We start from the raw sequence: 18,187 nt of genomic DNA, 5'->3' as shown, positions 1-18,187 counted from the left end.
TCACTGAAGCTCTATTTATGCTCCTTCTCCAAGAGTGGGATTGTGGGATCCGAGAGTGGGATTATGGGTTTCCTCCCAGAGTGCTCTCTGGCCCTAAGAGCTTCTTGCTTATATGAGCTCTCTAAAGGTGTGAACACAAGCATTGTTTCTATCAGTTTCACTTAGTACCTTGTTTCTTCTGGCCCATAACATCTCCTTGTAAGATCAGATCAATCATACTGAACCATGCTAAATTAGATAATTATTGTCTCTATCAACTCTAATGACTTTACACTTTGTAAGGATTCCAACAGGTATGTTTTAAAGATAAAGGATAATTACAATATTGAGAATATGTTCAATCATTAAGTTTCTCAAGTTTTCAGTAGTAACTCTTAACTTTGAAGTTATATTTATTTTTTGTTTAGATATCAACGTGGTTGTCGATCTTTAACTGCTAATCTGCAGCTTTCTACCCTGGATGAAGAGAGGCAGATCCCTCAGGTTTTGGCTTCTGACAATGATGAAGACTATGATGTTCCTGAGGAGGTTGAAAATGTCATAGGTGTGTTGCAGCTAGATTGATGTTTTCCATTTACTGTTCAAACCATTTCTTATGTTCTGAATATTTATTTGAAGTTTTAATTAGTTTGAGTGAATAGGACCAAGCATACTTGTCAATTGATTATTATTCATTAATAATCCTTTATTTGTTCAGTATATATAAGTACTTAGTATATATGAAAGAGTAGAAAATAAGCTATCCTGTTAAGGAATTTATGGCAAAAAGTGTAATTGTCAGGGGATTTCATAGAAAACTAGAGCTCAGTAATTTTTGATATTGTTGAGGCTTCATGGAAGGATTGAAGGTTAGGTTGGATTTCAGTAGGTGAAGGAGGATGCCTTCCAGGTAATAGGAACAATATGAACAGTATTACATAAAAGGTAAAATATAACTGTGGTGGAGACAGGAATCAATGAGAACCCTGACCTAAATGAAATACAGGTCAACAGGTCGACAAACAGTTATCTCTTATATGTCAAATACTCTGATAAACACTGGAGATACAATGAAAGGCAAGAAAACAATTCTTGATCTCAAATTTCACAATAAAAATCAACCACCAAGAAAATAAGAAAACCATAGAAAAGCTTCAGCATGATGAGAAATATTATAGCTTTAATAGGCCTTGAGACATGAAAAAATAATTACTCAGATAAGGGATTCCATAATGCTCCCAGAAATGAACTACTGAAAGAATATATATTATAAAAAAAAGAAGAAATGAGGGAAAAAAAAGTTTTAAGATTATTATGCAGTTTAATAATGTGGAAATATCCATGGAGAACATAAATAAAAGTGGATAACAAACCAAATTAATTCATTGGTAAACTGAATAGTGAAAATAGCAGAGAAACTGATAAAATAAACTAAAAAAGACACAACTGACAGAATTCTAAGAATAAAAATAATGGCTCTAGAAGTCAGCATGCATTTAGTAAGCATGTAATATATTCCAGACACTATGTTATGTGTTGGGATTAAAAGATAAACAGTCTCTAAACTAAATAAATTTATTATCAGGGAGACAACATTAATATGTATTGTTATTTATATAGACAAAATATACATAAAAAGCACAGATACTGTATTTTTAAAAGTTACAAAACATAGTTTTGTGTAAAGAGAGAACTAGTAGAGGGAGAATTGGTAAAGGCTTTTGTGGAGAAGGTAATGCTTGAACTGATTATTAAAGTAAGCGAGGCATACTGAAAAGAGATACAGGCAAGGAAGGAGAACATTTTAGGTACTGGGAACAGTTGATTTAAAATGCATACCTGTATTACTCTTCTGGTTAGACTTTCTATTTCAAATCATTTCCCTATCTAGGGTATTCTCTACTTAATTGCCTAAGTGCTTTTCTTAAAAATAGGCTCCTTTTGTGTCAGTCAATTCAATCAATTACTTCCATTATTAAATACTAAACTCCTGACTTTTTACAGATTTTTCAGACTGGTTACATTTTATTACCTTTACAGCTTTCTTAAGTTTCCTCCCTTCCATATAAACTATCATCCCTTTCATTGCAGGTTATTCCTTTTCACTGGCTAACTCCATACCTAGATTACTCCTTATTTTTACTACTTAGTTTCCCTGTCTTATCTGAAATCTTAATTTTTAGGAAGATGGCAGAATAGAAGGAAGAAGTATAGCCAAGATTTCCCCACCAAACCTTATTCTCAAAAGTCTATAAAATGCACTAAAAAAAAGTAATAACAAGTCATTTTACAGCCCAAGTTTAGGGACACAGACTGATCTACAGTGAGACCTGGTCTGAAGTACCCTGAGCATGAAGTGTTATAGTTGCCAGGGACTGAAAGATAGCTGAGATTGTCCACCAGGACATGAAGAATCTGGGTAAGATGAGATCCTGGGGGATCCTGGAGCTGTATTCAGGAATAGCATATAGGAACTTGTGTTCCTCATCTTCATCCTCATCCACTACTTGGCTTACAGGAGAACTGGATAAAGGTAAATCTGTAAATGGGTGGTAGTGGGCAGAAATAATCACTAGCAAGTTCTGACTTTGTGCCAATCAAAGAATAAGTTCTGAAACAAACAGGAGCTGTGTGGCTCTGATCTCAGAAATAAGAACTCAGTTCTTTCCTCTAGCTTCATTGTGAAAACTAGGGCAGGAGCCAAACTCAAGAGGAATCTGCAGCTTAATCTCTGAATTTGGAGAGCTTTCCAGCAGGCTAATGGAGATTTAGTTTAGTAGTAGTTAGATGCAACTCTCAAATGAGGAGACAAGCTGACATACAGAAAGCTAGGTCAGGAACTTGCAGAATTCAGACCAGGAGGATAGGGAACAGATTACCTTGGGAGTGTTGAAAGCATATAGATAGCCATTTTAATCAGTGAAAACAACAAAAAGATATAAGGAGTTAGAAACTTAGGCTAGATATTTCCCTTCGAAGTCAGCATTAACATAAAATCCAAAGTCAACATTAGGCTAGAATAATGAATAAAAAGAAATAGACTCAAACTATAAAGAGTTATTATGGATATCAATAATAATGTTGATAAAAGAAGTGCAAGATTGAAGCCCAGAAGGAAATGACTTGAAAACATTCACAAGTAAAGCCTCAAAGAAAAATTCATTTCTGACACAAAGCCAAAAGATAAGACTTTTTTAAATAGTTAGATTTGATAGATCACTAGAGAATACTGAATGAAATTGAAAAGATTAAATGTTTGATTTAATTCTTGTCTTCTCCTTATAAAACTTGAAATCCTATTTCATTGAATGATCATATTTTGCCTTGATGTATTATGTTTAATTTTGTCAGATAAGTGATTCTTGGTTGTGTCCTAGCTTCTTTGCTTTTGAAATATCATGTTCCATATCCTCTGATTTTTAAATTTTGCAACTGTCAAATCCTATGTAATCCTGATTATAGTTCCCTGGTATTTTAATTGTTTTTTTTCTGGCCATTTGAAATATTTTTTCCTTGATCTGAGAGCTCTGAAATTTGGTATAATGTTCCTTGGAGTTTTAATTTTGGGATCCATTTCCTTCGATGATCAGTGGATTCTTTCAATGCTTATTTTGCCCTCTGATTCCAGTATCAGGACAGTTTTCCTTGACAATTTTTTGAAAGGTGTTGTCCAGGTCTTTCTTTTGATTATGGCTTTTAGGTAGTCCAGTGATTCTTAAATTATCTTTCCTGAATCTATTTTCCAGTTCATTTGTTCTTCCCTTGAGGTATTTTACACTTTCTTTTATTTTTCCATTCTTTTGAATTTATATCATTTTTGGTGTGTAGCAATCATTATCTTCCACTTGACCAATTCTAGCTTTTATTTTTTATAATAGCCTTTTATTTTCAAAATATATGCAAAGATAGTTTTCAGCATTCATCCTTGCAAAACTTTTGTGTTCCAAATTTTTCTTCCTCCCTTACTCCAATATATGTTAAACATGCAGTTTTTCTGCACATACTTCCACAATTATCATGCTGCATCAGAAAAATCATATCAAAAAGGAAAAAAACAAACAACAAAAACAAATATGGTGAAAATACCATGTTGTGATCTACATTCAGTTCCCATAGTGTTCTTTCTGGATGCAGAAGACTCTTTATCACAAGTCTATTGGAATCACCAATTGGCCTTAAACACCTCATTGTTGAAAAGAGCCATGTCCATCAGAGTTGATCATTACATAATCTTGTTTCTGTGTACAATGTTCTCTTGATTTTTCCTCACTTCACTTGGTATCAATTTATGTCAGTCATTCCATGCTTTTTTGAGATCAGCCTGCTTGTCATTTCTCATAGAACAATAATATTTTATAGCATTCATATACCATAATTTATTCAGCCATTCCTCAATGTGGCATCTATTCAACTTCCAGTTGCTTTCCACTACAAAAAGGGTTGCTACAAACATTTTTGCACATGTGGATCCTTTTCCTATTTTATGTTCTCTTTGGGATATAGACCCAATAGAGATATTGCTGAATCAAAATTTGCACAGTTTGATAGCTCTTTGGATATATAGTGTTCTCCAAAATGGTTACATCAGTTCACATCTCTACCAGCAATGTGTTAGTGTCCCAGTTTTTTCACATCCCCTCTAACATTTATCATTATCTTTTCCTGTCATCTTAGCCAATCTGAGAGGTGTGTAGTAGTACCTCAGAGTTATCTTAATTTGTATTTCTCTGATCAATTGTAATTTAAAGTATTTTTTCATATGGCTAGAAATTGCTTTAATTTCATCATCTGAAAATTGTTCATATCCTTTGCCCATTTATCAGTTGGAGAGTGGCTTGTATTCTTATAAATTTGAGTTAGTTCTCTCTATATAGAGATGAAAGTCTTTATCAGAATCCTTGGATGTAAATTTTTTTCCCCAGTGTTCTGCTTTCTTTCTAATCTTGACTGCATTGGTTTTGTTTGTACAAAACTTTTTAAATTTAATACCCATTTTGCATTCCATAATCTTGTCTAGCTCTTCTTTGATCTTAAATTCCTTCCTTCTCTACAGATTTGAGACATAGGCTATTCCTTGTTCTCCTAATTTGCTTATAGTATCATCTTTTCTATCTAAATCATGACCTCATTTTGACCTTATCTTGGTATAGGGTGTTTGATGTTGATCATTGCCTAGTTTCTGCCATACTATTTTACAGTTCTAAATTTTAAGTAGAGTTGTTTTCCTCAATTAGCTTTTGTACTTTCTTTTCTGTTGACTAATTGTACTTTTTATTTATTTATTTTTTAATAATAGCTTTTCATTTTCTTTCTTTTTTTTAAATAGCTTTTTATTTACAAATTATATGTATGGGTAATTTTACAGCATTGACAATTGCCAAACCTTTTGTTCTAATTTTTCCCCTCCTTCCCCCAACCCCCTCCCCAGATGGCAGGATGACCAGTAGATGTTAAATATATTAAAATGTAAATTAGATACACAATAAGTACACATGACCAACCATTATTTTGCTGTACAAAAAGAATCGGACTCTGAAATGTTGTACAATTAGCCTGTGAAGGAAATCCAAAATGCAGGCAGGCAAAAATATAGTGATTGGGAATTCAATGTAATGGTTCTTAGTCATCTCCCAGAGTTCTTTCACTGGGCGTTAGCTTTTCATTTTCAAAATACATATATAGTTTTTAATATTCACTCTTACAAAACCTTATGTTCCAAATTTCTTCCTTCCTTCTACCCATATTATATATTTCCACAATTATCATACTGCACACAAAAAAAAATCAGATCCAAAAGGAAAAAAAAAAATGAGAAAGAAAGAAAAAAAAGGCAAGCAAACAACAAGAAGAATGGTGAAAATACCATGTTGTGATCCACATTCAGTCCCTATAGTCCTGTTTTTGGATGCAGATGACTCTCTCCTTTCCAAGTTTGTTGGAATTGGACTGAATTACCTCATTATTGAAAAGAGTCATGTCCATCAGAATTGATCATCACATAATCTTCTTGTTGTTATGTATAATGTTCTTTTGGTTCTACTCACTTCTTCTAGCATCACTTTGTATAAGTCTCTCTAGGCTTTTCTGAAATCATTCTGCTGATATAGAATAATATTCCATAACATTCATATATTATAACTTATTCAGCCATTCTGATGGACTAGGTTTCTAGTTCCTTGCCTCTACAAAAAGGGCTGCTACCTAATTTTACTTTTTAACCAGTTGTTTTCATCAGTGGTCTTTTGTGTCTTCTTTTCCATTTGGCCATTTCTACTTTTTAAACAGTTGTTTTCTTCTTTCCAAGGTGTTGACATTTTTTTAATAATACTGTTTCATCACTCTCATTTCTTTCCCCAATTTTTCTTTTAACTCTCTTATGTGCTTTTAAAGTTCCTTTTAAAGTTCTTCTATGAGTTCTTTTTGAGCTGAGATCATTTTCTATTTTTTTTTTCAGGTTTTGCCCATAAGTGTTTTAACATTGTTGACCTCTTCTGAGTTTGTATCTTGGTCTTCCCTAACTTCCTGTGGTCAGAATCTTTTTTTTTTTTTTTTTTTTTTTTTTTTTTTGCCAATCTATTTTGGCATTTTCCCTTTCTTTTAAATTTGTGCTCTGTTCCCCAGGTGAAAGGGACTCTATTTCAGGTTTCTTGTGTATGCCAGAGGCTGCCGGTCCCAGCTTTTACCTGATGATACATTGCTGTTGTCCTGAAGCCCCTGGAGGTCCCTTGTTTTTGGTGCTGTGCTAAGGGGATTGAGTGGTGACTGGCTCTGCTAGAGGCCATTGGGGTCTGGCAGTTTACCTGAGACAAAGCTGGTATTCTTAGGGGTGGTGTCCAGTATATGTTGAGCTGCATTTCCCCAGGGATACACTGAAGCATGTGGTGGTCTGACTCCTAAAAGTTTCCTGTTTGCCCTAGGCATGTAGAGGGTTCTCGTTTTGGCATTTGACTACCCTACCACACTGAAGTTCAAGATACACCACTGGCTTACTGGGATAGGCATATTGCTGTCTTGCTGGAATGCTTCCTGTCTTGGACTTCATTCCATTTCACTTGAGTGAGACAATTTTCCTTCCTGTCTTCCAGGTTTCTTGGGCTCAAAGATTTCACCTCATATTTTTGCTGGCTCTGTTGTTCTAGGATTTGTTTTGCAGTGCTATTTTATGTCTTTTTGGAGGTGAATATGGAAGAGTTATAATGCTTTACTGCTTACTTCAACCATCTTGACTCCTGGAAATTTCCTTCTTGTTAACTTGTACATTCTGTAGACATTCAAATGCATTAAGCTGCTAGAATCCATTATCTAGGCAAACCTGCTTGAGTTTGTTTTAGGTTACAAAGATATTTAAAAAGTATAATTTATTCACTGTGCAGCTAATTGTGTTTAGGATGGATTTTGGCTTTGGCTTGGATTTGAAACATGAGCTTTAGTTGATTACTCATCATTTCCACAGGGGTAAAACACTTCACTGTAAATAAAACTTTGTAAAATCCCTTAAAAATAATTTTTAAAATATCTGTTAACATATAACATGAAATTCATTTAAAAACCAAACAGATTTGGGATGCTTCTGAATTTCTTGCATCATGGATTTAGAAACATTGCTTTTGTTAAACTCAAAAATAGATGGTTCCTCTTTTTAAAATAAAAGTGCAGATTCTTCAAAGACCCTGTTAAAAAAAACTTGTAATGTAACTGAATATTTAAAAATCTTATTTTTATAAGAAAACAAAGAATTTCGTTGTTTGGAACAAAAGTAAATAATTCTTATCTTGTGTTCTCTCTATAGAGCAGCTATTGGTTGGATTGAAAGACAAAGATACAGTTGTCCGATGGTCTGCAGCAAAAGGGTATGTTTCTTGTGATTTACCTGAAATCACTAGATGAATCTTGTAATTTTCACAGACCTTTCCAAAATATAAAACTTTTTTTGATGAATTTTTATATTAATTGGATGATAACTAAACCATTTTACTATCTCAACTAGTATTTGACAACTTTAATAATTAGATTAAAGATAAAGAGAGTTGTTTACCTATTTAGAGTCAGTGATTAAAATTTTTATTTTAAAGTTGTAAGTTTCTAGTAATAAAACTTCTAAAATTGAAACTATGTCTAGGCAGAACTCAAGATCTGTATACAAAGTTTTCTTAAGTGCTTTCTCAACTTTCCTTATAACTTTCTTCTCTTCCTTTATGGCATGTACATTTCTTCACTTGGTTTCCTAGTGCCTTAAGTCTACTTACTAATTTATGGTGCCTGATGGTATTTCATTCAGGCCTTACTTTTTCAAGCAATGGTCACTGGTTTGAACATATAATTATGTACTGTCAAAATTAGCACTAAGTTAGTTGTCATCGTGAAAAGGATCTGAGGATCAACTTAAACAAAGGTTAATTAGTATTACCTGGGAAATTGGATATATGCCATTTTCATTTTATTTTTTTAAATCTAAAGAACAAATCTGTAATTGTAAATTATTATATATGAATGAGAAATCAATAGGAAAGACACTCTTTTCTTAGGGGGGGCTTCCTGATGCTCTTCAAACCACTTCATATATTGATACCTTAAAAAATATTGGACAAACCTGTTCTCTTCAGTTGCAGTAGTGTCCTAACAGATACATGCCCAGTTGGATAAAAATGCATGATGCACTTAGGCCTAGTATTGACATGTGCTACTGACATCCCTGCTTTCCTCCTTCATAGCTGTGAGACTATAGTGTCATATATGTAGAGCTGCAAGGGATCTTAGGAATGGATCTAGAGTCTTACTTGTTTCTTGTCATTGGTTAGGAGGCCCACTCTAAGTTATGCCATTTGCTTGCACATCAAATGTTTAATTGATGATGCTGCAACAAATCACATTTCAACAAACTCTAAAAGTACAGTCTTGTATTGTTTGATTTGATGATGCAGTTATATAGCCATACATGAAACAATGACCTTTCATAGTGATAAATGAAGCCATGTCTAAGTGGAATAAAAAAATGGAGACCAAAAGCTTCTGTTCAGAAATAACTATTGTGGTTTTGACCAAGATGAAAGAAATGATCAAAACTTACCTTGAGAAAACTGTTATAAATGCTGTGGTCAGAGTACCAGCATACTTCAGTATTCCTAATATCAGTTCACAAATGATGCTAAAACTCCCTGGTATATGTGTGCTCCAAATCATCAAGAGCAAACTACTTTTTGCTATTGTTTATAGTAGTTTAGACAACAAGGTTGATGCCAAAAGAAATGTATTGATCTTCAACATTAGAAATGACATTTTTCATACCTCTATTACCTTTGAAAATGACATATTTGAAGTTGAGTCCATACCTGGAAACACCCAGTTCAGTGATAAGTACACAGTCATTTCATTGCAGAGTTCAAGTGAAAGTACAAGAAGGAAATTAGTGATAAGAAGTCTATGCATTATCTGCACTCTGCTTGTGAAGCACACTCTTTTTCAGTCCCTAGGCCAGTCAGTATTGAGATTACCTCTATGAAGCTATACTCTGTAACCTGTGCTTATTTTGATGAGCTGAATCTGGACTTCCTCCTTGGTTAAAGACCATGAATTCTATTTTGTAATGCAAAACTAGATTAATTCTTTTCACATCTTCACTTATGGGAGACTTCTTTAAGGAGGTAAAACAATTCTGATGAAGTTGTTGCTTATGGTACTGCTATCTGCACTGCCAAATTAAGAAATTTGAGAAAGTTTAGGACTTGCTGCTAGTCAATGTCACTTCTCTTTCCCTGGGTATTAAAACTGTTGGTGGAGTTATTACAGCTCTGATCAAATGGAGTACCAACATCCCTACTAAGCAGACTGACTTTTGTCACCTATTCAGACAACCAATCTCCTCACTTTGTTTAGGTTAGAGAACAATAACAAATGATAACCTGCTTAGCAAGTTTGAGTTCATAGAAATTCCCCTTGCCTGCTGGGTGTCTTTTTTACTGAAGTAGCATTTGACATTGATGCAAATGCATCTTTAGTGTATTTATTACGGATAAATGAATAGGCAAGGAGAATAAAATTATAGTCACCAGTGACAAAAGTTGCTTAAGCAGTGAAAACAATGAGTATATAGTCCAGGAAGCTGAAGAATACATGGCTGAAGGTAAGAAGCAGAGACACAAGATATCTTCCAAGAACTTATTTGAATCTTACACTTTCACAATGAGTTATTCAGATGAGGATGAGAAACTGAACTGCAAGGCAAAATTGGTAATGAAGACAAACAGAACCTTGAAAAATGTAACAAAATAATATAAATAGATAAGAATCTTGGAAGGAAGAATATGAGCAGCAGCAGAAAGAAGTAGAGGTCATTACTAAGCTGTACCAGAATTAGGGGCCTGGTACATTCCTAGGTGGTGAAACAGCAGAGGTGGTTGACTGAATGTTCTAGGAGAGAGCATTTAACACAACTTTATAAAAATTGAAGGATGAAATTTGTAGCCAAGGCAGAGGCAGTTTAACAGTAGCATTTTAGCTACTTTGTAAATCTGAACTACAAAGAAAGAGAAGTGAAAACTATTGCAGTTTTTCAGTATTGTAAACAAGTGGGAATTCTGGGAACAAAGTTGTTATAATTTGTATCTTTTGTATTGATAGATTTTAGAATGCCATGTAGTATTTTTTGAAATTTGGGCAAAAAAACTCCCCACAAACATATTATTTAGTCAGGGTGAAATTTTTCATTGATGGTGTTTCATAGTAAGCCTTTCGAAGGACATCATAGATTATAATTGTGTGTGTGTATGTATGTGTGTGTATCTATATGTGTGTGTGTGTTTATTTATTTGTGTATGTTTGTATTTTTTTTTTTTCTTGTACAGAATTGGGAGAATAACCGGAAGGCTACCAAAAGAATTAGCAGATGATGTTGTTGGTTCAGTATTAGACTGTTTCAGGTATGTGAAGAAATCAAAGTGAAATTATTTTCTCTTTTGAAATCATTCTTGTAATATATTTGATTCTCTTCCCTGTGGTGTTTAGGTTCTGTTACCTGATGTACTCTTTTAAAAAATTAATTTAATTTTATATTTATGATGTGCCTTCTCCTGTTGCTTCCCCTTCCCCAGTTTGCAAAACCAAGAAAAACAAAACCCCTGTTACAAACTAGTGTGACCAGCAAAAAAAATTCTTGCAATGAACATGTCTATAAAAATCTAGTTCATTCTGTATTTTAAGTTCATCATCTCTATCAAGACATGGGTAATATTTCATCTGGAATTTTGGTTGGTCATTGTGTTAATCAGAATTTCCAGACCTCTTAAAGTTTCTTGTCTTTACAGTACTATTGGTATCATACACATTTTTCTCTTGGTTCTGCCTGCTTCATTCTGCATCATTTTATATGTCTTCCTAAGCTCATTGAAAACATTCCCTTCATTGTATCTTATAACACAATATTATTCCATCACTTCATTTATCATAACTAGTTCAGCTATTCCCCACTGATGGACATTTCCTCAGTTTCTGATTCTTTACTGCATGGAAAAAAAATTGCTATCAATATTTTTGTACATGTGGGTTGTTTCCCTCATTCTTTGGTTTTCTTTGAGGGTATAATTCTATTAGCAAAATTGCTGGATCAAAGTATGAACAATTTAATAGCTTTTTGGCTATTTTGTATTGTCTTCATTATCTGATAGAGGCCAGATGGGTAGATTTTTCAGATTATAATGTAAACCCTATAAGAATAAGAATAAGTAACATATTTATAGAATACTTTAAGCTTTGTTGTAATCTAAATAATATAACATTATTACCCTCATTTTACAGATGAGGAGCCTATAAATCATGTTAATTCACATCTAGTAAATGTGTGAGTCCATCATTTTTTTTTTAAGGGAATTATTTTTAATTATAGCTTTTTATTTACAAGTTATATGCATGAGTAATTTTACAGCATTGACAATTGCCAAACCTTTTGTTCCAATTTTTCCCCTCCTTCTCCCTTATCCCCTCCCCCAATGGCAGGTTGACCAATACATGCTAAATGTTAAAGTATGAATTAAATACAATATTAGTATACACCATCATTCTTTCTTATACCATGCTTCCTCACATAGAATTTATAGTTGAACAATAGGAGCATAAAATAATTTCATGTTTTTGTAATGCTTTAAAATGCTTTAAAAAAATCAAAGGAATTAAAATGAATGATAGTACTTCATTTTGAGTGTCTTCAAAGATAGAATGCTGATTGGAATGAGCTTTTAAACATAAAATATACACTGGCTTCAGTTTAATAGACATTTGTTTTATTTGCAGGTCGCTGTTAATATGTTAGCCTTTCCTTTTCTGAAATTGTGGTTCAAAACCTGATAAGTTCATGTGAACTTAAGTTTAATGAATTGTTGTATAGTAGTTTTTAGATAATGTTGGAGCATTTAGAATGGATGCCCATCAATTGGAGAATGGTTGGGTAAATTGTGGTATATGAATGTTATGGAATATTATTGTTCTGTAAGAAATGATCAGCAGGATGACTACAGAGAAGCTTGGAGAGACTTACATGGACTGATGCTAAGTGAAATGAGCAGAACCAGGAGATCATTATATATCTCAACAATGATACTGTATGAGGATGTATTCTGATGGAAGTGGATTTCTTTGACAAAGAGAAGATCTAACTCAGTTTCATTTGATCAAGGATGGACAGAAGCAGCTACATCCAAAGAAAGAACACTGGGAAATGAATGTAAACTGTTTACATTTTTGTTTTTCTTCCCGGGTAATTTTTACCTTCTGAATCCAATTCTCCCTGTGCAACAAGAGAACTGTTCGGTTCTGCACACATATATTGTATCTAGGATATACTGTAACCTATTTAACATGTATAGGACTGCTTGCCATCTGGGGGAGGGGGTGGAAGGAGAGAGGGGAAAAGTCGGAACAGAAGTGAGTGCAAGGGATAATGCTGTTAAAAAAATTACCCTGGCATGAGTTCTGTCAATAAAAAGTTATTTTTAAAAAAAAAAAGTTATAATTATTAAAAAAAATTTTTTTAAATTGGAGCATTTATAGAGATTTCTGTATGTTTGTGAGACAAATTGTCATAGAGTTGAGAAACTTATAGAATACTGTCTATGATAGCATGTTTTTTTTTTTTTTTCTTTTTTCCTTAAATCTCAATTTTGTTACAGATTTTTGGGGAGGGAAATGATGAGTGATTTTTTTTTTTCCCTACATAATGGATTTTTTTTTCCTGAATAAAATATCTTTTGTAGTTGTGGTAGCAGACAAGTTTGAGTTCAGATGTAATTTAGTTTCAGCTATTCCAGTTTTAACTTGTGCTACTTTTAGAATTGTAATAGTGAATGGTCATTGCATCTTGTGGAAAACTGTGTTGTCACCATGTTAGGATGCTTAAATACTTGTTAGTCAAAAAAGACAGTATGAATAAAGCAAAGTAATGTGTTCTTAAATATATTTCCTCTTGGACTTAGCCTCAAGCATGCCCACTGACAGTTTAAGGATTGCATTAACAATATGTCAAATATTGGTTGCCCTTCTCAGGAGAACGCCAAACCTATGGTAGATATATCCTGTTACAAAATATATTGCAATACATTCATGAAAGACAAACTCTTTTGGGAGTATTGTCTTGTGGGCACTTAGATTTAATTGGTTAACAATGAAATTAGTTTTGGTTATCTTTCACTATTTGTAAAGAAAATTGAATTTATTGACTAAGGAACGAATTTGTTGTTCCTTTTATATATGAAAATAATGATAGTGATTTATCAATTGTTATTATTGTTCAGTCTTGTCTGACTGTTTGTGACCCTAAGCTCCATATTATTCCAGGCTCTTCCATCCTCCATGATCTTTCAAAGTTCTGAAGAAAGTTCAAATTCATATTTATTGTTTCCATAATATTATCTATCCATCTTATTCTCTGCCATTCTACTTTTGTCTTCCTTCCCAATATCAGGGTCTTTTCATATGAATCCAGTCTTCTCATGTTGTGGTCAAAATATTTAAGCTTTAGCTTTTAATATTTGACCTTCTGGTGAATAGCTTGAATTAATTTCTTTAAGTATTGATTGAGTTGACCTCTTTGTTGAACAAAAAACTCTAAAAAGTCTTCTTTAGCACCACAATTCAAAAGGGTCAGTTCTATTGGTTTTATCACCAGATGCATTTATAGCTGAGCTTCCTTTTGGCTTTGGCCCAGTTGCCTCATTAGTACTAGAGCTACTTATAATTAATTGTCCTTTGCTCTTCCTCAGTAACATAATGAATACCTCCCAATCTCAGGGTCTCAACTTCCTATGACAGGTTTTCTTATTTTAGTGCTGCCCATGGGCTTTTCTTATCAGAGATGTTGCAGTGGTTTGCCATTTCCTTCTTAAGTAGGCTATGCCTTTTTTTACTAATGGGGTGAAAAATTATTTGATTTATCCATATTTTTTTCTTTCAAAGTATACTCCCTTGGCGTATATTTTTCAGGGCTCACTGTTGTCTATTGACTATTGTAATAAGTTTAGCCTTCTCAGGCTAGTTTTATAAATTATTTTTGAGACTAAAATGAAGTGAGCCACTTACAGACAGTTAATATATATATATAATATATATATATATATATATATATATATATATATATATATATATATATAGCCATAGCAAGGGAAAGATATTGTAAAGATTGATATTGGGAGGATTCTGGGAAGATGGTAGAGTAGGTCGGTAAATTTCAAGCTCTCCAGATTTCCCCCACAAACAGAAAAAATTTGTCCCTCAGAGTGAACATAGATTGGTGAAAAATCAAGAAAACTTGGGGCAGAATAGGGGTCCTCCAAAAAAACAATCTGAAGAAAGATTAATCAGTGTGTAGTGCAAATACCCCCAGGCTAGTTCTATAGAAACAGTAAGAGGGGACCACTGAAGCTAGCTGGGTTTGGCTAGAGCCTCAGCAGGAATCACAGAAATTTTCACCTCCAAGACTGTGTGTGTACAGTCAAAAGTCTCCAGGAAGACTGAGGGAACCTCTGCTAATCAGGATAACTAGGTCTAACATTGCTACAGAGATATGCTCCTGGGTAAGAAGGAACCAGCATACCTGGTGAGTACAGAGGCAAGTGGGACAGAGATGCTGATGGTTGTGATTACTTGTAGGAAGGTGGAGCTTTTGGTTTGAAGTTCTAGGTCAGAGGGAGAGCTGATGTGAAGGCAGAGAGGCACCATCCCCCATCTCCACAATTAGAGATGCGTACACTAATACTCATTTAAACAAAAAAAAAAAAAAGAACTTGCAAAGAAGAAAGAACCCAACCGTAGTAACTGTATTTATTTATTTATTTATATTGAATAATAACTTTATATTGACAGAATCCATGCCAGGGTAATTTTTTTTTACAACATTATCCCTTGCACTCGTTTCTGTTCCGATTTTTCCCCTCCCTCCCTCCACCCCCTCCCCTTGATGGCAAGCAGTTTTATATATGTTAGATATGTTGCAGTATATCCTAGATACAATATATGTTTGCAGAACCGAACAGTTCTCTTGTTGTACAGGGAGAATTGGATTCAGAAGGTAAAAATAACCCAGGAAGAAAAACGAAGATGCATATAGTTCACATTCGTTTCCCAGTGTTCTTTCTTTGGGTATAGCTGCTTCTGTCCATCATTTATCAATTGAAACTCAATTAGGTCTCTTTGTCAAAGAAGTCCACTTCCATCAGAATACATCCTCATACAATATCGTTGTCGAAGTGTATAATGATCTCCTGGTTCTGCTCATTTCACTTAGTTCATGTAAGTCTCGCCAAGCCTCTCTGTATTCATCCTGCTCCAACCATAGTAACTTAATATAGGAATAGGGTAAATCAGGGTTCATCTTCAGAAAGGGACACTGAAAAGTAAAAAAAAAAGTTTTTTCTACCCCAAAGAATACTATTAAATGGCTGCCTGATCAGAGAGAATTTATAAAAGAACTCAAAAACAAATTTAAAAATGAAAAGAGACATTGAATAAAAACTAAAAAGAAAAATAAAAACCATCTAAGAAAAACAAGATTCTGGAAAACACCTTAACCAACTAGGAAAGAAGATGCAGTCTTAAAGACAAAAATAACTCTTTGAAAATTAGAATTGTGCAAGGAGAAGCCAGTGAAGCTATAAAAGACCAAGAAATAACAAAACAGAATATAGAGAATGAAAAAACAGAATGTGAACTATCTCATAAGAAAAGCAACAGATCTGAAGAACAGATCACAAAGAGAAAATATAAGAATAATTGGACTACCTGAAAGCTGTGACCAAAAAAAAAACCTTGACACAAAAATGCAAGAAGTAATCAAGAAAATTGTCTTGGAGTGATACAACATGAGGAGAAAGTAAAAATAGGAAAAATCCACCTATCACCACCTCTAAGAGATCCTTTGTTTAGAAGGATTTAGAAACCACCAGATTAAAGAGAAAATTTTGCAAGAAACAAGAAAAAAACAGTTTATGCTGGAGCTGCAATTAGAATTGTACAGGACTTCTCAGCAACTCTGATAAAAGACTGCAAATCCTGGCAGTTAAAAGAATTGGGCCTGTAGCCAAAAATAGTGTATCCAGCAAAATTATCCATAATATTGAATGAAAAAAAAAAGACATTCAAATAACTTGCAGATTTTCAGGACTTTCTTTCAACCAAACCTGTGAACTCAATAGAAAATTTAACATATAAGAGCCAATATCAAAGATTGATTTCAAGGAACTTCATTAACATGGACATATTGTTTATGTTTTTTACATGGAAATGTAAACTAGATGTTTAAGATTGAAATCAGAAATTGTATAGCTCAAAAGAATGATTGTTGACACTGTTGAGAATGATCTTACTTTAAAATGTAGAACTGTTTAGGAAAAGATAAATATAGTAATTATATTGTAGAAATGAAGTGCAGAAGAAGAACTGACATAGAGGCATTATTTTCTTTCCCTCTACCTCCAATCAGAAAATGAGCAATTTGATATAGGTTATATATGTTCAGTCTCACAAAACATACTTCCCCATTAGTCATTAGTTTTTTCAAAAGAAAACACAGATACCCCCCTCCCCCCCAATTAAAAAAAAATTAGTTTTTTTTTTTTTTTTTAAAGTATGCTTTTATTTGCATTCAGACTTCTTCCGTTCTTTTTCTGGAAATGCATGGCATTTTCCATCATTAAGCCCTTTGTCTTTTCATTGTTGCTGAGGACTACTAAATCATTTACAATTGATCATTATATAATATTGTTGTTACAATGTACAGTGTTCCCCTGTACTTGCTCACTTCATTTTGCATCAGTTCATGTAAGTCTTAATAGGTTTTCCTGAAAAAATTCTACTTATCATTTCTTATAGTACAGTAGTATTCTATCAATCATATACCACAACTTGTTTGGTCATTCCCCAATTGATGAGAATTCCCTTGAGTTTTCAGTTCTTTGCTACAACAAAAAAGAGCTACTATAAATATTCTTGTACAAAGAGGTCCTTTTCCTCTCCCTGCCCCTCATCTCTTTGAGATACTTGATCTAGGAATGATTTTATTGAGTCTTAGTTTTATATTCCTTTAGTCATAGTTCCAACTTGTTTTCCATAATGATTAGATCAGTTCACAACTCAACCAGTTGTACATTAGTGTCCTAATTTTCTCACATTTCCTCCAACATTTATCATTTTATGTTTCTGTTATATTAACCAGTCTGATAGGTATGAGGTGGTATAGTAGAGTTGTTTTAATTTGCATTTCTGTAATTAGTAGTGATTTAGAGCAATTTTTGATGTGACTATGGATTTGATTTCTTCAAATGAAAACTGCTTATTCTTATCCTTTGACTATCAGTTAAGGAATAATTCATGTTCTTATAAATTTGGCTCAGTTGTCTATATATTTGAGAACTCTCAACTTTATCAAAGGAACTTGCTGTAAACAGTTTCCCCCCAGTTTTCTGCTTTCCTTTTAATCTTGGTTCATTGGTTTTTATTTGTGTAAAAACGTTTTTAGTTTAATGTAATTAAAATGATCCATTTCATATTCTGTAATTCTTTCCATCTCTTATTTGGTCACATATTCCTTCCTTATCCATATGTGTAACAGGTCAACTATTCTGTGTTCCCCAAATTTGCTTATGACATTATTTTTTATGTCTAAATCATGTTTTGTTAGAGCCTTGTTTAGAAATGCATAAATAGACTTAAATCTTTAAACTTTTAAAAT

General features: G+C 33.4%; 1 protein-coding gene across 1 annotated transcript in view; it reads left to right on the top strand.

The window, feature by feature from the left end:
- Positions 1 to 18,187, top strand: part of TBCD (tubulin folding cofactor D) — a 430,774-nt gene that overhangs the window by 77,087 nt on the left and 335,500 nt on the right. Inside the window, 3 exon segments of the mRNA XM_051995656.1 lie at positions 408 to 544; positions 7,769 to 7,829; positions 10,821 to 10,895. Of these exon segments, the coding sequence (XP_051851616.1) occupies positions 408 to 544; positions 7,769 to 7,829; positions 10,821 to 10,895 (273 nt within the window).

The sequence above is a fragment of the Antechinus flavipes genome, chromosome 4 (genome assembly GCF_016432865.1).
Source record: "Antechinus flavipes isolate AdamAnt ecotype Samford, QLD, Australia chromosome 4, AdamAnt_v2, whole genome shotgun sequence".
NCBI lineage: Eukaryota > Metazoa > Chordata > Mammalia > Dasyuromorphia > Dasyuridae > Antechinus > Antechinus flavipes.
Note: the sequence above shows the minus strand (reverse complement) of the source record. Positions and strands in the feature narration are given on the sequence as shown.